The sequence below is a fragment of the Neomonachus schauinslandi genome, chromosome 14 (assembly GCF_002201575.2).
Source record: "Neomonachus schauinslandi chromosome 14, ASM220157v2, whole genome shotgun sequence".
NCBI classification, from domain to species: Eukaryota; Metazoa; Chordata; class Mammalia; order Carnivora; family Phocidae; genus Neomonachus; species Neomonachus schauinslandi.
In genome coordinates, this window is record NC_058416.1 from 842,717 (window position 1) to 863,798 (window position 21,082).

At 42.3% G+C, this 21,082-nt stretch overlaps 1 protein-coding gene across 4 annotated transcripts in view; it reads right to left on the minus strand.

Moving 5' to 3' along the window:
• The window catches only part of ATP9B (ATPase phospholipid transporting 9B (putative)), a 250,338-nt gene that overhangs the window by 126,587 nt on the left and 102,669 nt on the right, over positions 1 to 21,082 (minus strand). For all 4 annotated transcript variants that reach the window (XM_044921226.1, XM_044921227.1, XM_021686168.1 and 1 more), the window contains 2 exons: positions 6,675 to 6,750; positions 924 to 1,000 (listed from right to left, as the gene is read on the minus strand). In XM_044921226.1, coding sequence (XP_044777161.1) covers positions 924 to 1,000; positions 6,675 to 6,750 — 153 coding nt within the window. The remainder of the gene's footprint in view (positions 1 to 923; positions 1,001 to 6,674; positions 6,751 to 21,082) is intronic.

The window sequence follows — 21,082 nt, forward strand, 5'->3', positions numbered from 1 at the left end:
GCTTTCCTAATGTTGGCAGGGTTAATTATTTTTTAAAATAGTATTTAGCTGAAAAAATGTATATATATCTTGTCCTTAAAAATATCTTTTCAAAGAATTATTTCATTTCTATTGCTTTGCAATAAAACTTCCTACAGAAGACGACCTTTTCTATTAGTTACTCACAAAGCAAGGTACGAATCCATGAGAGTGCTTTTTTTGTTCTACTCAGACACACCTCAGATTGTATTTCAAATAAAAAGGAGTAAAATGCACAGTTAAAAAGAGCTTCTCATAAAGTGGACATCAGCACATTCTGTGACTTGACCATACAAAATGTATTAACCAAACAAGAGCAAGCGAGAATTCAAACTAACTTTTTTTGTCCCTATGTAACTCGCATACACACGTTGCCTACCTAAACAGCAATTTCAGGAGTACAACAGAAATATGATCAAGTTAGGAATATAATCAAGCAGTCTTTAAAACTAAAACGTCTTTTCAACATGCTTATTTGAAATGAAAGTAACTTAAATGAGTTCAACAATGTCGCACTATCAAATACTGTAACATATTAATGTAGATTCTATTTTAAAAATGAGCCATCAACATAAAAAAAAGAATGCAAACCATAAAATAAACTGAAAAGAAGAGACCACAACTAACCATCAATTTATGGGCAGATTGTATATCCAACAAAGAAAACTTAAGAGACATAGAAACTTTGATTAACCAAGAAAAAGATACTTTTGGAAGTTCTTCAGTATGAGCATGCTGTTACATAAATACGGAGAATTCACATCCGAAAACACCAACATTTTTGAAGTCTGTTTTTAGGTTATTTATATTAAGCTAAAATGAACAAGCTCTTCAGGACTGCATGTACTTTCTCACTGAAAGGGAAAATCAAGTCATTAAAGCAGCTGCTCCTTAATCTAGCCTACCTTATTTTTTGGATTGGATGTGTTCATTACACTTCGAGTCTCTTTTCCAGTATAAATGACAACACCTATTACCGTACCTGCAAAAACACGAAAGTGGTCCTTACAGAGATGCCTCAAAGGGTAAGCACAGAGAGAACACTTTCTAATCAATTGTCTTGATGGAAAATATTATTCACTACTTAATTTTATATAAATTTATCTAACAGCACATTTGATTGCCTAGGTCAAGAAAGCCTAATGTCAACTTTCAAAATAAACTTTGAGGAACTCAACTTATTTCTTAAGCTATACAAATTTACCTCCATACAACATTAGAAAATGTACTGATAGTCTTTTCACTGTCAAGAGAAAGGGTGACATCGCTCGTCGGTTCACGTGTGCAAACACCACAGCTAAGTGGAGAGAGGCTGTGTTCTCAAGTGGTCAGATGCATCATGGGACCTTCACACCACGACCGCACCAGCTGAACCACTTTCCCTGAGCGAGACACTCGGGTACTACGAGGCGTAAGAGGCTCTGCTGACATCTGAGCACATACACAATTAAAACAGAGACAATTACATGAGTAACATTCGATGTTGGATTTAGATGTTATTAGCCTTTTTTATTCATGTCTCCTAAAAGTTTGGTTTTCTAAGTGTGTATGTCTATCAAACTTAAGGCAAAAGAATACTAAAATACCCCTAGAACAACCCTTGGATTACAAAGGCTCAGAGGCACTCACCTCTGTGATGTTAAATTAAAAACCACAGAAGTCTGTTTCTAAACTGCAGCTATGCATAATTTATATTCCCAGCTTTTGTAAATTCTGATGAGAAATGATTAAAGAAAGAAAATCACGTCCACAAATACTGAGACCAACACCACTGCAGAATTCACTATAATAATTATACAAAAACTCTTTGATGTCACATTAATGTAATGTGTGAAATTTAGTGCGTCGTAAGTCAGGACCCATGGAATAAATGTGATCCTAGCGATCTCTTGGATTTATATGAACTGATAGCTGCAAATCATACGCATTAGATAACGAACGGTTTCCTCCATGAAATGGTCAGGAAGACAGGGAGATGCTAGAGGGCTGCTCAGTGGTCACATCTGCAGAGGTTACACACATTTCTTTCAAAATAAGCACTTCCTTTCTTCCCCCCGTTTTAATTGTGAGCCGCTTGCAGAGCTGTGCGGTTGAATTTCCTGAGCCCCCTGAAAGCAGAGCAGCCCCTCCAGCACAGAGGGCAGCCCAAACTGCACAGATGCGACCTCTGTAGGGCAGTGCCCAGCAGAGCTGCAGATGGCAGGTCTGCACTTAGCGCTCAGGAAAGCACGGACTACGTAATGACCTGGTGCCGTAGAGGACCCCACCCCAAACACACACAGCTCTTGTGTCAGTCAAACAGTACATTCAATCTGACTGCGTCAGTAGTTTCTTCCTATTTTGCCAATTAAACTTAAACAAAATACAGGAGTGTCTCATGTGAAATAAGCTCACTAATGTTAAAAAAGTACAAAAACAGAAGACAAACTGCAAAATTATTTTTAATATTAGCAGAACAAAGAGTCTCAGAAAAGACTTAAAAATTAATCAGGCTAGAAAACACTGTCCTAAAATCCAGACAAACTATTAGTAATGTCGATTCTAGGCTGGTATTGCAGTTACAAGTATCCAAAATGCAATCTGAGAAATGACAAGACTAAGAAAACGTAATGCATTCAGATACACATAGATAGCATATATAATCAGTATTGCAGGTTAAATATACTGGGCATATAAAGAGTATTTAACAGAATTCCTCCCGTGGTTTTCCTTGTATAATCTACTGAAGTCTGGTGAAGGCTCTCCTGTGTATTATCTCATCCCATTCTCACTAAAAAGGAATTAGAATAATGCATTTTTTTCCGAGTCTGTCATGCTTTTTAACTACTAAAATTAGTGAAGTCAGTATGGAGTATTTGCAGTGTTCTCCATTCTTTTTGACAAAGGGCACCTCCTTACGGACTAGTACAGGCTGAAACGCTGACCAAACCCTGTATGTATGACAAATCTACCTATATATACACATATCATATATATACATATGGCAAAGGGGTTACCCTGTTCATTTTGGAAACAAGACCTGAGAGGGAACACAACAGAGCACATTCATCAGAAAGTCTGACAGAGAGAACGTGTCAGAGACAGACAGACACACGGACAGACCTCGAGAACGCTCAACCAACCGAAGTATTTCCTGTCACTTAGGCACCTGCTGGCTCCCGTGCAGAACTGCTTTCCTCGTGCCAGTCTCAACAAAACCCCGAGCATGGGCGGCCCACCCACTGCAGAGTTTTCGTGTGCCTGCAACAGATGGGGAGTGCAAAGACGGCCAGCATAGACTACGGATTTGCCTCAGGAAAGCAACACGGAGAGACCGAGCCAGGGACACAGGCGGACACTGCGACCTGCACCAGGTCTGGGTCCCGCCCAGCGAGCGTGCCATGCGTCCAGGGATGGCAGGGCGGCTGCACCCACTTCCCAGCGGCCAGGACTGCCCAGCCCTGAGACCCGAGGTGCAAGCAGCAGCAGGGTGCAGCGCTGCTGTGTCCTCCGCGGCCCCCATTGCCCTCCTGCACCACAGCTCGCGGGTCGCGTCCCTCAGGGGACTGCAGTGGGGCAGCTTCTCCTGCTTTCCCGAGGCCCATCGGGCAACCGCTCTGCCGCTGGAGCCTCACACACCATGACCACTAAAGGGACAGTGTGATTTTAAGTTTCCAATCTGGCACAAGGACTAGTCTCATAAAGTATCATGCCAAAAATTACCAAGAGAAATGAAACCACACAAAAACCAAAAAGAATATATATGTCCCAATTTTTTCAACATAAATCATCAAACTGCTATAAAAGTGTCCAAGTGTTTACTCTCATTTTCTGTATTTAACACAATCAGTACCAGCCCTGGACCCCTGTCTACGCACAGGCCCCCCTCTAGAGGGAGGGGTCACCCTGGACCGCCATCGGCACACACGCCCAGCAGCCCTGCTCTGGGGGGGGGGGGCCCCCCCGGGGTCACACCCGCCCCGCAGCCCTGCCCTGGGGGGGGGGGGGTCACCGCTGTGGGCACACACGCCCAGCAGCCCTGCTCTGGGGCACATCTCTGCTTCCAGCCTCTTGGCAGTTTAAGATCAGAACACTCTCTTGTCCACTTATCAGTTGCAACGTGGCAGCTCTCTGGGACACTGACTCTGCTCTGGGAATGACGTTCACTGACCGACAAGGGGAAGAAGATGGAGGGCACCACAGGCAGTTGTGTTTGTCCCTTTTCAGGGACCCTTGGCCCTCGGATCCTCTGTGGTGTTAACGTGAGCCCTCATTCCCATGCACTCAGAACCCCAGGATGAGGGAGGAAGACCCAAGTTCACTTCACCTAGGAGGCAACCTGAATTCAGTGGACACATATTTAAAAAATAAGATTTAAAAAAATTCTGTTCTTTCTTTCTCAACTTATAATCAAGTATAAAGAAGATATGAGCCCTTAAATTACTCCTGGAAACCCAAGGTCTTTCAAACATTGCTCAGGATACAGCAGTTTGATAATATATAGAGTCTAGTAATAGCTCACATTATTAAGGTTTTTAAATAAAGTATGTGTTAAAATATTTAAAATTAATGAAAAGAGCTTGCATTTTTAAAATGTCCAAACACAAACTAAAATTAGAGGTGTCTTCCCTAAGTTTTTTTGAACGGATGGTTTTTGAGTATATAAATGCTTTCTTGGAAGATAAAAAGCCCGGGTGAACTGAATTCGACTCATCAGAGAAATGAGAAACAGTCATCAATGTGGCAAGCATATGTGACACCTAGATTTGTGTCTGTTCTGCCCGCGTATGCAACTAGGAGCTACCACGTGCCAAGGTCACCTGGAGAGTAGAGGGCCGGAGAGGAAAAGTATGTACGGGGAGTTATCGGGGGCATCACAGGGAACAAAAGATCAAACGTACTTTTTTTTAAAAAGCATCTTCCATATGATGGAAACAAAACAGAATACAGCTCTAGACATGGAGAATGTGAAATCTGTGACCAAGTATCAAGCTTCTATGTGCTATGTTTTAAATATTTTCCTATCAACGATTAAACGCTAAAGGCTGAAGGGCGACAGCCGTCGAGGATGGATTCAAATCCCGACCCTGGGACAGCCTGGCTGCGTGACTGTGCGAACAACGCGGGCCGGTGCCACGAGGCTATGCAGCACCACGCTGAGCCGGGGCGCAGCGGTCAGCAAGGTCAGCAAAGCTCGGCAGCGTGGAGGAAGCACAAGCACAGGACTCTGAGACTTCTCCTGGCCGCAGTGCCCTCTCCAGTGACCCCACGGGCACAGCCAGTCTCCCCTTCCTGGAGTCTACGTAGCCCGAGACCTGGCCTGCTCCCGCCCCCGCCCCTTGGTGTGCTGTCCTTACTTCTCTTTCTCTTTAGTTTGAGAAATTGAAAAAATCATCAGTATAAAAATCATGAAAGACCTCAATTTCTATTAAAATTGTCCTATTTGCCATCAAGCTTTTTATTAAACATAGAAAACAAGTCCCCTCTCCTCCTCTATTCCCTAAAAGGTGCACACAAGGACCCCTACAGGAGCCTGGTTTACACGCTGCTGTGCACACAGGCCCCCATGGCACACGCACAGAACTGCCCTGCCTTTCCCCGAGCGCCGGGCACCAGGCCCCGGCGCCATCCTCTTCAGCCTACAGCTCAAGAGGCCCTCACACAGCTGCTGGCGTGCTCACGAATCCTCCCCACACCTTTCCACCCCTTTACCTCATGCACCTGTTTGCTCCTCCCTCAAACTCTGATCAGGTAAGGATTTTGGCTTCTTTGTTTTGGGGGCACCCTATACTTCCCTGTGGTACTCAGCAGAGCGTAAAGTACCCGCCTCACTTTATTAAAGTCGTCCTTGCCCATGAGCTCCCGAGGACAGTGCATTCAACAGCGCCCGGTCTCTGCAGAGGGATTCTTAGAAAACCACCAAAGAGCAACCAGGCTCTGTGGGCGTTGGGCCACACAGCCCTACTCTGAACATCCCCTAGCCTTCCTACCCCCACCAGCATCCTTCATGCTCCCTGCTGCTAAGATTCACTCCTGGTTACCATTAGCAAGTCAACTACTTTCTGAAAAGCTGACCATCATGTAGATTTCAATACCTCCCAGAGAAATTTACTTCCCAAAACGTGTATTTAGGTGACCTCCCTGTTCAGCCACCAGAAATACTCCAACATCCTCCAATTTCACTCAGAAGAAAATTAAGACGCTTTACTCTGGTCCCCAAAGGCCCAACATGAAATACCTCCCCAGGCCCCCTATCTCATCTAATACTTTTCTCCCTGACAGACAAACCCACCACAGTGATCTCTTCCAGATTGTACTGGGTGACTGAGGAGTGGGAAGATCCCCCAAGTACCACCACTTCCTTCCCCAGTTGTGCTAGGCCACCTCCCAGTAAGGGACACTGACAAGTTTGCCGAGAAGAGGTATCAGAACCCGCGAAATGCCCCTGCCCTGCTCCATGGAGGCCTTGCTCCTTGCAGCGCACAGCCCACAGCCAGCGCTTGCCCAGGACTCAGCCCCTCAGGTCCTGCCCCACACCTGCCAACTACAGGGTATGATCAGTAAGGTCCCTGGGTGGTACAAGGCGGGATTTTCAGAGATACCGCACAGAGTCACTCCAGTACACAAAGCACCACCAAATGTGACAGCTGACGCTAACAAGAGAACTTGTTTCGTACCTGATGCAACAATGGTGCTCGCCCACAGCGTATTTTCTATGCTGAGACTCTCATGAATGGGTGGGTCGCAGTCTTCCTGTTCACAGAGAAGGGGAAAAATGGCAAGTTAGCAACTTTTTTTTACTTCAGATATCTGCAGTGATAAAAACAAGTGTACAAGCTGGATTCAGTGAATGAGGAGTGAAATGGCAATGCAGAATAAAGGTGAAAAACAAGGGAATTTAGACGGAGGCTCCTGGGAAGAGGGCAGAGCAGGGAGCCCCAGGAATCTCTCCCCACCAGGCAACGACCACACGGCAGAATCTGTCTGATGGGACTATCTGGGGACTGCAGAGTCGGCTGAAGGCTTGCAGCTGTCCAGGAGAAGTAGTCAGTTTGGGTCTCTTCTAGCTCCCAGCACAGAGCAGCTACCCAGCCGTGTGGCAGGCAGCCGTGCACGTGCTTCTGGGGCAGCCTGCAGACGCCAGGTGGGCAAGAAGCACCCCGTCCTCCAAAGGGCAGGGGTCTAAGCTCTGACCACCGCCGGCTGCTTCTGATCACACAGGTGCAGACACAGAGCCTGGCGGCCGTTGCTGTCGGCCCTCCAGCTCCAGTGACTCCAAGGGCGTTGGAAGGGCGAGGGCCCCCCTGTCCCCCTTCTGGGAGCCAGACATTAAACACTAGAACATTCTAAAACAACTGCATATATGGAAAAAAACACAAAGTGACTGTGGGTGCCCAAGAAAAAGCTCAGAAAAGACCTGAAAAGACATTAAATGTACATCTCAGACTGATAACCCAGCACAGAGACAGTCTATAATAATAAAAAATAAGTAAATCAATAAATAAATATAATGACTAAAACTCCAGCAAGCCCGGAAGAAGGGTGAGAATGGACTTCTAGAGTTACATCATTATACTCAAAAAAAAAAGTGTTCAACAATAACAAGGCATTAAAAAAAAAAAAAAGTATGGCCCATTTATTTATTTATTTTAAAGATTTTATTTATTTATTTGAGAGAGAGAGTGAGAGACAGCATGAGAGGAGAGAGGGTCAGAGGGAGAAGCAGACTCCCTGCTGAGCAGGGAGCCAGATGTAGGACTCGATCCAGGGACTCTGGGATCATGACCTGAGCCGAAGGCAGTCGCTTAACCAACTGGGCCACCCAGGCGCCCAGTATGGCCCATTTAAAGGAAAATTGTAAATCAACAGAAATAACCCCTGAAAAAGACCTGATGTTAGATATACTAGACAAAGACTTTAAAAGGAAGTTATTAAGGATGTTTAAAGAAATGAAGATGTGAAGAATGCCAAGAAAACAATGTGTGAACGAAACGTAAATATGAAGACAGAAAACCTAAACAGAAACCAGAAGAAAGTCAAGAGCTGAAAAGTACGATGACTGAAATGAAAATTTCCCTAAAGAGATTCAAGGCAGATCTAACCACGCAGAAGAATCAGCAAACCTGAACACAGAACAATGGAAATGACCAAGTCTGGGAAACAGAATGAAAACAGGTGGAGGAAAATTAAAAGGGTCTGAGGGAGTGCAGGACACCAAGGTACAAACCAATATATGTATTGTGGGAGTCCCAGAAGTGGAAGACAGAGTGAAAAGGGCAGAGAGAATATGTGAAGAAGTAATGGATGAAAACACCCCAAATCTGATGAAAGACATGCATGTAAACAGTGAAGAAGCTCAAGCAAATCCAAGGAAGATGAACTCAAAGAGACCCACATAGAAACACATTATAATATATAACAAAGACAAGGACTCCCAAGGTGGTTCAGTCATTAGGCGTCTGACTTTTGTTTCGACTTAGGTCATGACCTCAGGGTTGTGAGACTGACCCCCACACTGGACTCCACGATCGGCGCAGAGTCTGCTTGAGATTCTCTCGTTCTCCCTCTGTCCCTCCCCATCACATGTTCTCTATCTCTTTCTCGAAAATAAATAAATAGGGTAGCTCTATTTTTAATTTTTTGAGGCACCTCCACACTGTTTTCCAAAGTGGCTGTACCAACTTGCATTCCCACCAACAGTGTAAGAGGGTTCCCCTTTCTCCACAACCTCTCCAACATTTGTTGTTTCTTGCCTTGTCAATTTTTGCCATTCTAACTGGTGTAAGGTGGTATCTTAATGTGGATTTGATTTAAATTTCCCTGATGGCTAATGATGATGAACATTTTTTATGTGTCTGTTAGCCATTTGTATGTCTTCTTCAGAGAAGTGTCTGTTATGTCTATTGCCCATTTTTTGACTTATTTGTTTTTTGGGTGTCGAGCTTGAGAAGTTCTTTATAGATCTTGGACATCAGCGCTTTGTCTGTAGTGTCATTTGCAAATATCTTCTCCCATTCCGTGGGCTGCCTCTTTGTTTTGTTGACTGTTTCCTTTGCTGTGCAGAAGCTTTTTATCTTGATGAAGTCCCAATAGTTCATTTTTGCTTCTGTTTCACTCGTCTTTGGAGATGTATCTTGAAAGAAGTTGTGTGGCCAATGGCAAAGAGGTTACTGCCTATGTTCTCCTCTAGGATTTTGATGGATTCCTGTTTCACATTAGCTACCCTATGACCCAGCAATTGCACTACTGGGTATTAACCCCAAAGACATAGATGTAGTGAAAAGAAGGGCCATATGCACCCCAATGTTCACAGCAGCAATGTCTGCAAGAGCCAAACTGTGGAAAGAGCCGAGATGCCCTTCAACAGATGAATGGATAAAGAAGATGTGGTCCATATACACAACGGAATATTACTCAGCCATCAGAAAGGATGAATACCCAACTTTTACATCAACATGGATGGGACTGGAGGAGATTATGCTAAGTGAAATAAGTCAAGCAGAGAAAGTCAATTATCATATGGTTTCACCCATTTGTGGAATGTAAGGAATAGCATGGAGGACATTAGGAGAAGGAAGGGAAAAATAAAGGGCAGGGGGAATCGGAGGGGGAGACGAACCATGAGAGATTATGGACTCTGAGAAACAAACTGAGGGTTCTAGAGGGGAGGGGGTGGGGGGATGGGTTAGCCCAGTGATGGGTATTAAGGAGGGCACGTACTGCATGGAGCACTGGGTGTTATATGAAAACAATGAAATCGTGGATCACTACCTCAAAAACTAATGATGTATTGTATGGTGACTAACATAACATAATAAAATAAAATTTTTAAAAATTAAATAAATAAATAAATCTTTAAAAAAAAAAAAAAGACAAAGACAAAAAGAGAATCTTGAAAGCAGTATGAAAGAAGCAAACCATCACATACAAGGGATCCCCAATAAGGTTATATGCAGATTTTTCATTAGAAATACTGGAGACTAGAAGGCAGTGTGCTGATATATTCAAAGTGCTCAAAAACAAACAAACAAACATCCATGTCAGCCAAGAATCCCATATCCAGCAAAACTGTCCTTCAAAAATATGGGTAAAATCAAGACATTCCCAGAAAAACAAAAGCTTAGAGAGTATGTGTCCACCAGACCTTTCCTGCAAGAACTGTTCAAGGGAGTCCTGCAGGTGAAAGAAGAGGATACAGTAACTCAAAACTACATGGGGAAATAAAGATCTCAAGAACGGTGAGTATACAGGCAATTATAAAAGCAAATATTATTGTAACAATGGTTTGTAACTGCACTTTTTTTTTTTAAAGATTTTATTTATTTATTTGACAGAGAGAGACACAGCGAGAGAGGGAACACAAGCAGGGGGAGTGGGAGAGGGAGAAGCAGGCTCCCCGCAGAGCAGGGAGCCCGATGCGGGACTCGATCCCAGGACCCTGGGATCATGACCTGAGCTGAAGGCAGTTGCTTAACCAACTGAGCCACCCAGGCGCCCTGTAACTGCACTTTTTGTTCTCTACATGACTTAAGAGACTAATACATAAAACCTAGTATTGTTGTAATTTTGGTTTGTAACTCCAAATCTTGTTTTCTACATTAAGAGGCTGGTGCATTTAAAAGAAGTATTTGTTTACATTTTTAGGCACAGAACGTATAAAGATGTAATTGTGTGACATCAGCAAACAAAAGGGGTGGGGATAGAGCTATAAAGGAGCACAGCCTTTGTATGTTATTCAACTTAAGTTGGTATAAATTCAAATTAGAGTGTTATATCTTTAGAATGTTAAATGTAATTCCCATGGTAACCACAAAGAAAACAGCTATAGAATATGCACAAAAGGAAATGAGAAATTTAAACATTTCCCTACAAAAACCAACTAAACACAATAGAAGACAGTAATGTAGGAAATGAGGGACAAAAATATATATATATATATAAGGCACACAAAAAACTGAACAATGACAGAAGTTAAGTCCCTTCTTTTCAGTAATTACTTCAAATATCAACGGATTAAACTCAACAATCAGAAGACAGAGATTGGCACAATGGATAAAAATACATGATCCAACTGTATACTGTCTACATGCTGAGACTCACTTTAGATCCAAAGACACCAAGAATTTGCAAGTGAAAGCACAGGAAGAGATATTCCATGGGAAGAGTAAGCAGAAATGAGCAGCTGAGGCTATACTAATACCAGAAAAATTAAATGTTAAACCAAAAAAGGTTATAAGAGACATTATAATATGTTCATTAAATGTTCAATAAGGCAGGAAGATATGATTATAAACAACTGTGCATCTAATGAAAATCTGTAAAAATAGACGAAGCAAAAACTGATAGAATTTAAAGGAGAAATAGCTCAACAGTAATAGAGACCTTAATATTCCACTCACAATTATGGCTAGAACAACCAGACAGAAGTAAGTAAAGAGAAAACTTGGCAAAATAAGCCAACTAGATCTAACAGACATGCAGAACATTCCACCCCAAAACAGCATACACATTCTTCCCAAGCGCACATGGGACATTTCCCAGGACAGACCTTATGTTACAAATTAAGCCCCAACAGATCATCATACAAAGTATCTACTCCAACCACAATAAGATAAAGATAGAAATCAATAACAGAAAATTCACAGAACTGTGGAAATTCAACAACACTTTTAAACAACCAATGGATTACAAAGAAATCACAAAGGGAATTAAAAGATACTTAGAGACAAATGGTAAAAAACTTGTGAGGTGCAACATAAGTGGGTGCTAAGGGGGAAATTTAAAGCTATAAATGCTTATATTAAAAAAGAGGAAAGATCTCAAATCGATGACCTAACTTTACAACCATGGAACTAGAAAAAGAAGAATAAACCAAACCTAAAGCCAGCTGAAGGAAGGAAAAAATAAAGATTAGAGCAAAGATAAATGAAATAAAAGAACAGAAAAACAATTTTAAAATTGAATGAAAGCAAAAGTTCGTTCTTTGAAAACATCAACAAAACTGGCAAACCTTTAGCTAGTTGGACTAAGAAAAAAAAAAAAAAGAAGACTCAAATTACTAAATTCAGAAGCCAAAGTGGGAAAATATTACACTTCAATGGAAATAAAAAGGATTAAAAGAGAATACATTAGTACCCATGTGGCAAGAAATTGGATGAATGGATGAATTTCTAGAAACACAAAACCTACTAAGAGTAATCATGAGGAAATAGAAAATCTGAATAGACCTATATCTAGTTAAGAGACTGAATCAATAATAAAAAATCCGACAGAGAAAAGCCCTGGGTCCAATGACTTCACTGGTGAAATCTACCAAAAATGTAAAGAAAGACTAACATCAATCCTTCTCAAACTTCCAAAAAATTAGAGAAGGGACATCTCCTAACTCACTCTATAAACCCAGCACAACCTTGATACCAAAGCCAGACACAGACATGACAAGAAAAATAAAGATCAACATTCTTTATGATCACTGATGCAAAAATCTTGTAATACTAGCGAACAGAATTTAGCAAAATATTAAAAGGATTATACACTATGACCAAGCAGAATGCAAGGCTGGTTCAACATGTAAGCCAATCAATGTAATACATTACATTAACAGAATGAAGAAAAAAATCCACATGCTCATCTCAACTGATGCAGAAAAAGCAAATATTCAATATGCTTTTGTGATTAAGGGAAAAAAAGCAAAAGCATTCAATGAAACTAGGAAAAGAAGGGAACTACAGGGGGGTCTGGGTGGCTCAGTCGGTTAAGCGCCTGCCTTCGGCTCAGGTCATGATCTCAGGGTCCTGGGATCGAGTCCCACACTGGGCTCCCTGTTCGGCGGGGAGCCTGCTGCTCCCTCTGCCCCTCCCCCTGCTTATGCTTGCTCTCTCTGTCAAGTAATTTAAATAAAATCTTAGAAAAAGGGAGGGGGAACTACATCAACATAACACAAGCCATACATGAAAAGCCCACGGCGAGCATCATACCAGATGGTGAAAGACTGAAACCTTTTTTTTTTGGTCAGGATGCCCATTTTCACTATGTCTATTCAGCTTAGAACATAGTACTGGAAGTTCTAGCTACAGCAATTACGAAAGAAAAAGAAATAAAGTTACCCTTCCCTAATACCACATATAAAAATAACTCAAGGGGCGCCTGGGTGGCTCAGTTGGTTAAGCGACTGCCTTCGGCTCAGGTCATGATCCTGGAGTCCCTGGATCGAGTCCCGCATCGGGCTCCCTGCTCGGCAGGGAGTCTGCTTCTCCCTCTGACCCTCCTCCCTCTCATGCTCTCTGTATCTCATTCTCTCTGTCTCAAATAAATAAATAAAATCTTTAAAAAAAAAAAAAAAAAAATTAAAAATAACTCAAAATGAATCAAAGACCTAAATGTAAGTCTTAACAACAACAAAACCCTTGGAAGAAAACATCCGACAAAAGCTTCATGACACTGAATTTGGCAGTGATTTCTTGTATATGACACCAAAGGCAGAGGCAGCAAGAGAAAAAACAGACAAATCGAACCTCATGAAATTTTTAAATTTTGTGCATCAAAAGACACTATCCAGAGTAAAAAGACAACCCACAGAATGGGAGAAAATATCTGCAAATCATAGATCTGACAAGGGATTAACATCCAAAATATAAAGAGAACTCCTGAAACTCATCACCACCACCAAAAAAAATTCAAAAATGGGAAAAAGACTGGAATAGACATTTCTCCAAAGATATATAAATGGACCAAAAAGACATGAAAAGATGCTCAAGATCACTAATCACTGGGGAACAGCAAATCAAAACCACAATGAGGTCCCACTTTACACCACACACTCATGAGGATGGCAATGCTCAGAAGAGGAGAAAACAGAGGATGTGGAGAAATGGGACCCCTGTGCGCTGTTGGTGGGAATGTAAAATGGCGCAGCTGCTGTGGGAAACGGTATGGCGGGTCCCCAAAAAATTGAAAACGGAATTACGACTTGATCCAGAAATTCCACTTGTGGGTATGGATCCCCCCCCAAAATGGAAAGGAGGGTCTCGAAGAGACATTTGTACCTCCATGTTCGTAGCAGAATTATGGCCGATAGCTACCACATGGAAGCAACCCAATGTCCATGGATGGATGGATGGATGGATGGATGGATGGATAGGCAGAATGTGGCCTATCCACCTAATGGAATATTACTGAGTCTACTGCACCTGCTACAACACAAATGATCCTTGAGGACCTGGTGCCGAGTAAAACAAGCCAGTCCCAGTAAGACAAACACTGCATGATTCTAGTTACATGAGGTACTCAGCCAAAAAAATCTCAGAGACAGAAAGGAGAATGGTGCGTGCCAAGGGCTGCAGGGAGCAGGCAGGGGGAGTTGAGTGTTTAATCGGGACAGAGTTTCAGTTTTATGAGGTGAATGGCGGTGATTCCTGCACAACATAATGAACGTATTTACTGCCTCTGCACTATACACTTAAAAATGTTTAAGATGGTAAATTTTATGTGTATTTTACCATAACAAAATGAAAAAAATTACAAAACATATGGGAATATTTAAAAAAATGAAATTATAAGTGGAAAGAATGCCTTTAATCAATTCATTTTAAAGATATTTAACTTTAATATAAATAAAATAATTTCAAATTTGCATTAAACCACTATATGTTCTATTTCTTTCAGGCAGCAAACTAAAATTTTATCTTCCAATATGTAACTTAATAACAACTACAGGGCGCTTGGGTGGCCCAGTCGGTTAAGCGACTGCCTTCGGCTCAGGTCATGATCCTGGAGTCCCAGGATCGAGTCCCGCATCGGGCTCCCTGCTCGGCAGGGAGTCTGCTTCTCCCTCTGACCCTCCCCCCTCTCATGTGCTCTCTCATTCTCTCTCTTTCAAATAAATAAATAAAATCTTTAAAAAAAACAACTACAGCCCTCCTGGAAAAGTATAAAATATTATCACAGATAAATTATAAATTAACCCATCAACCTCTACTTAGTGGCTATCATAGAATATCCTCTCCTCGCCTTTTGCTAAGGAGAAGGGTTATGTTTTTCAAATGTACCTTTATTCACGGGAGAAAAAAAGTGTATCTGTGAACATTTTAAACCTAATACATATCTGTACCTATCTCTATAAAGGCAACATTTGTATTTTTCTTTAAAATTATTATACTAGATATTTTTCATTTAAAGAAAGTTCACAGATAAGCTGTATGTTAAGAACTACTGTGTACAGATCTCAAGCACGGCCACACGTCATTATCACAATAACAATAACGCACACTCTGGTTTTATCTTTACATTTTAATGTGTATGTTTAAACACAAAAATATTTCAAATCTGGGAACTTTTCGCCTTGATCTGAAGACATGGTCTATACAGCATTCTTGCAATTTTGATTATGGAGTGTTTCCAGAATAGAGACTTACAAAAGCCCAGAGCCCTGCCCCTGGAAGTAACCCAGGGAAGATTTCAAGTGTGCTGGCATATTGCCTGTATGTGCCACTGTCCTGAGTGGCACGCGTCTCTCTTCTCTAATGCCCCCTCCATGGAGAACTGTATTTTAAGACCAGAGAAATAAAAGTAACTTGGGAAGGAAGAAAGAAACTGAAATTTTCAAACATGCGTGTAAGAAACAGAGGTTTGTGCTACTGGTGTTTTCTTTCCGTTCACTCATCAAACCTTTTTTTTTTTTTAAGATTTTATTTATGTGAAAGAGAGACAGAGAGCACAAGCAGGGGGAGGGTCAGAGGGAGAAGCAGGCTCCCCGCTGAGCAGGGAGCCTGACGTGGGACTCGATCCTGGGACTCCGGGACCATGACCTGAGCCGAAGGCCGAGCCCCTTAACCGACTGAGCCGCCCAGGCGACCCTTATGAAATCATTTTCAATGATATAAATTCTGGCCGTTTTGCTAATTACTTGGAAGACACTTGCTAGATATTTGGTTCTCTGATTTATTTGTGAGGCACAACATCTAAACCAATCCTGACAAGTTTCCAAAATATTTCCCCTAGTATTGCAAATATTGATCAGGTGAAAAGCTGTCATTTAAATTGAATTCAAGGGAAGGGCTTGGCACACAGCTGCCTCGTGGACATGGGACAGCAGGACCAGCCGCCGCTCAGCCTCCTGCATTCCAAGCACTGGACGGTCAGCAGTTAACTCCTCGGACCACATGGACCCATCTGCCCGCGCAATGCCGTCAGAGTGCCCTAAAAAGAAAGCTACCACTCGACAGATGAGACAGGCTTCGTCATCTGACCACCATTCAGTGTTCAAAACACAGGTGGGTGCTCCTTCTTGAAAATCAACCCATTTTAAGAATAGAGAGGGGTATGTAATGGAACTGTGCCTCAGGTACGTCCTGTGGGAAGAGGAGAGTTCATTCTACTCTTTCCAACAGGCACTCGGTACCTAAGCAGAGCCCACAGCCCGTGTTAGAGGCTGGGGCCAGAAGGACAGCTGAGACCGCCTTTCACCGCAGTTGTCCCTGGGCCTAGTGCAAGAGCCAAGAACGGACACACACAGTGACAGGCAGTGGGCCACCGGCACACACACGGACGGGCAGGAGTGCAACGGCAGCAAAGAACAGAAAAGAGAAGGAAGTCTTCTAAATATCAGTGCTTAAACTGGGTCTTAAAATCCAGGAGCTCCACAGACGGCCCTTGATGAAAGGGATCTGTGGACCATGGCCCCGCGTACGGCCGAAGCTCTGCTTCTGGAGACACACACGCTTTCTTTTTCATCTTACAGTCGCTCTGAAGTTACTTCTTCAAATATAGTTTGTCAAGTAAAATCTGTTCTACACTTTGCTGCATTTAGTAGGTGTAGCTGGAAAAACCTACTGATAATTGCATAACGGCATCAATATACAAAATACTATGGAAAAGTATTCTTTAAGAAGAAAAAACATTAGGCTTCCACTATCCCACTAAAATGAGTTTCTGGGAAACAACTTGAAGAGTCAGAAGAGTAACACTAGTGTTTCTGTCAGAAGAAGACTGTCACACTTTGGAGCACTTGTCACCACTTCAGTTTATACAGCTTCACAGCAATGGTGACCACAGGCTCACAAACGTTCAAACACAGCCAGCCTCCGACGGAGCCCTGCACGGCAGCCGGCGTACCGTCATGAGCATCTTAACCCCACAGAACGGTATGCAAGTACTGCGCTTGTGCGCTCGATTCCTCCACGGGAAAATGCCAGGCAAGGGAGCCGCCGCTTGGTCCCTCTGTTTATAACCAAGCAGCTGTTCAAAGCAGAGGTAACAATCACCCGAGAAATAAATGCTCCAAGAAAACGGTGTTTCCCTTTGACTTTTATGATTTTACAGAACAAAGCATCAACATTCAAAAGAGAAGTATGTGGCCTCTCTGCATCAACTGTTTTGTACTTGAATTTATTTATAGCTGAACTAAAATGTCTAATTTCTGATCCATTGAGAGATGGTCTTAGAATCCAACCCTGACAGACACTGTTGGACAGAGAACAACCTATGCAGACTCACTCCCATTTCCCAAATATGGTCCACATGGCTTACCTTTCAATTATATGTTAATCTAGGAGTTACAGCCACAACCTAGCAAACGGGAGTATATAATTTGGATAAAACCTGCCAGTTGTTGACTCACACACTTATCATTTAAAGTATGAAACAAGTAAAATGATTCTCTAATGTGAACTCTGAATTATTTTCATGTATCGTGGCAATTTCCATGCTTCTCTCCCCCCGACCCAGACTGTGAGCTATGTAACTATGGTGTTGACCTGGATCTTCTGAGCACCAAGCACAGAGTAGGCACCCATATTTGCCCAGTAACTGAAGAAATCAAAGAGTAGAAACACGTGGAGCTCCCCCTCTACTTTCCAGCGCCCCTTATCTTTGCACTCCGTGGGAAGCCAGCAGTCGGCTGTTATTCTAAGCTGAAGCACTCCCTTAGGCCAACCTGCCTGTAGCTGCCCATCATCAAGTGACCACAAAAGTACAAATAAGTACAATTTTATGAGTTTGAAACTCTTCCTAGGGGTCCCTACATATGGACATCTAAACATTAATGCACGCATATCCTTTAGTACAACATTTTCCCACTGTCAAACTCCAAGAAAATAAGGCATTAAAAAATATACATGGGGCAGCTGGGTGGCCCAGTCGATTAAGCACCCGACTCTTGATTTCAGCTCAGGTCATGATCTCAGAGCTGTGAGATCAAGCCCTGTGTCAGGCTCTGCACTCAGCAGGGAGTCTGCTTGAGGTTCTTTCCCTCTCCTTCTGCTCTCCCCCCCACCACCCCGCTTGTGCTCTCTCTCACTCATTCTGTAAAATAAATAAAATATTTTAAAATAGTAAATTTTATAAGTCTTTCTATTATTATAAGGCTTTCTAAACTGCAAATAAAAGGTTCAATACAATTTCATTTTAGAAACTTAAGTTGGTTCTCCCATTACTTTTCTACAACTATTTAATCATGTGAATTCATTTTGTCTATTTCTAGCACAAGTATGTATTGAAGAACATACAGTATCTATGCAGCTTCTTTTCAATTCTGTAATAACAATGATGGACTTTAAACATTAAACTTTTTCTAATATTAAGAAAATTATTGTAAAAGATAGCTCTTTACCAATCTCATATAGTACAGAATAAAGATTGGGAAGATGGGAAAGAAATTATCTCTAAGTAACTTTGTCTCTGGGTTTCCTTCTCCTTAATGTTACACAGTTTGCAAAGATGAAACCTGCTCTGGGGAGGGAGAAAGCAAAATGTCACCATGTGAAGCTGCTTTCACAATAGTGCACCCCTCTTAACAAACAACAGACATCTGCTTTTTAGAAAGGGAGTATTTTGATTGGAAAAGACCTGAACAATGATGAGTGTGCTGTGGTTTGCAGAAGAAACGACAGCAGAAAGTGCATATAAAGAACACTAAATGGGAAGGCGATGTTAAAGGCCTAGGAACACTGATAATATTTCAAAGTGGCTAGTTTTAAACTCTAAACCTCAGGGAGAATTGCTAGGTCCTGAACAATAAGCAAATCAATTCTATCAATAATAATAATATGAATCATTTATATTACTCGGGATGTCATATAATGAGCAGCTGAGGTTATCCTGACATTATAGGGTAAGCAGAAGCAGACATTATTCACAATGTGCATAATTAGACGCTGCTCAGGCAACAGAATACGTAATACATGTATTGCCACAGGACACCTGAATTAATTTGCTCTGATTCTTATTTAATTACTTAGGCTGAAATACAATATGTATGCTCTCCTTTGTAGTTCATACTCTAGAAAAGGAATATATGCAGATGTCACTTCTTTAAATGCTCACTTAATACTGATGATTTCCACTTTCTAGTTAGAAAACCAGTTATTTAGCATGGTTTTTCCTTTCCTCCTTTTTGAAAGACGTACACAAATAATAAAGCTTTTTCTCCTAAAATAATCCAGAATTCACTATGAATGTATTTAAAAGGAGTGAAATAAAATCTTGTTAGAAACACCAAATGGAGGCCACGAAAGGCCAGGTAGCTGGACTGTTCCCATCAAGAACGTGCAGTAACTCACACGAGATACATGTAAGTTCAGAGAACTCCAAAGCCTCCATCAGATCCAAATCCCGAGAGAAAATCCGTGTGCCCTCTCCTGGCTCTGGAGCTGACTGTGCCATGTGGGGTACTTTTCCTCACTACAGAAACTGGAGCTCAGTGTTTTCTTTCTCCCCTGTGTGCTGCGTGCACGAGCTACAGGCGGCCCGAGCTACCTGCACCTGACCTGTACGGTTTGGGGACGCAGTGGGGACGGGAGCAAATTCAGGTGACTGCCTTCATCCCAAGCAAACCGGAAGTCTAGAGACTCTTTTACATACACCAATATTACAATCTCTCTTCTAAGCTGAAAATCCTTAAATGGCTTCTTCCTTCTTCTGACGAGACCTTCAGGAAGGAGCCTGGCTACCCCTCCCCCACACCTGCACGCTCACTCACATACAGTCTCACACGCTCGGCCACGCACACAGGTCACGCACTGTCCCATGCTCAGGCACGCACTGTGTGAACTGCGCTTTGCAGCCTGGCTGTGTTCAGCCAAACCCTTGCGCCCTCGCACTGACTTCAGGGGGATTCCACACATTGTCTAGCAGACATTTCCAACTCTTAGCAAGTGGTAAGCAATATAAATCTGTGAAACAGAAAGGAAGTAAGCAAATAATATTCCAAAATATTAATAGTGGCTAAGTTAATAACTTTTTTTTTTTAAGATTTTATCCATTTTTTTGACAGAAGAAAGATTTGAGAGCGTACAAGCAGGGGGAGCGGCAGAGACAGAAGGAGAAGCTGAGCAGGGAGCCTGATGTGAGGCTCAATCCCAGGACCCTGGGATCACAGCCTGAGCCAAAAGCAGACACTCAACTGACTGAGCCCCCCAGGCGCCCCCTAAGTTAATAACTCTTACCGTACTAAGGAACCCCTTTGGAAAGGCTTTTTCTCAAATACGCTAAATTATCTTTAATTAGAAGATGCTTTTTTCATAAATATTTTTACAAAAACACATAAAGATCTTGGTTTTCTCTCCAGACCTCATTATACACTGCCTCGTCTCCCTCGTCTGTTTCCATGAACACCCTGAACATACTGTTACTGAAGCACTCGTAAAAATAAAGTTACAAAGCAATGGCCAATGACTATCTCCTCCACAGGCATCCTCATTTTTACATCCCCATAATTTCCTCATTATCTGGCATTAGCAAGTGCTTTCTCAAATGATGACAACAGCTCACTAATCCTGGTACGTGAACAAGAGGGAAACGAAGCAGACTATACCAACAGAAATCTGCACAATTAAAAGTAAACTATAGTCATATACTAAAACCCCTTAAGTATTATATATATATATATATATATTTTTTAAAGATTTTATTTATTTATTTGACAGAGAGAGAGAGAGACAGCGAGAGAGGGAACACAAGCAGGGGGCGGTGGGAGAGGGAGAAGCAGGCTTCCCGCTGAGCAGGGAGCCCGATGCGGGGCCCGATCCCAGGACCCCGGGATGATGACCTGAGCCGAAGGCAGACGCTTAACGACTGAGCCACCCAGGCG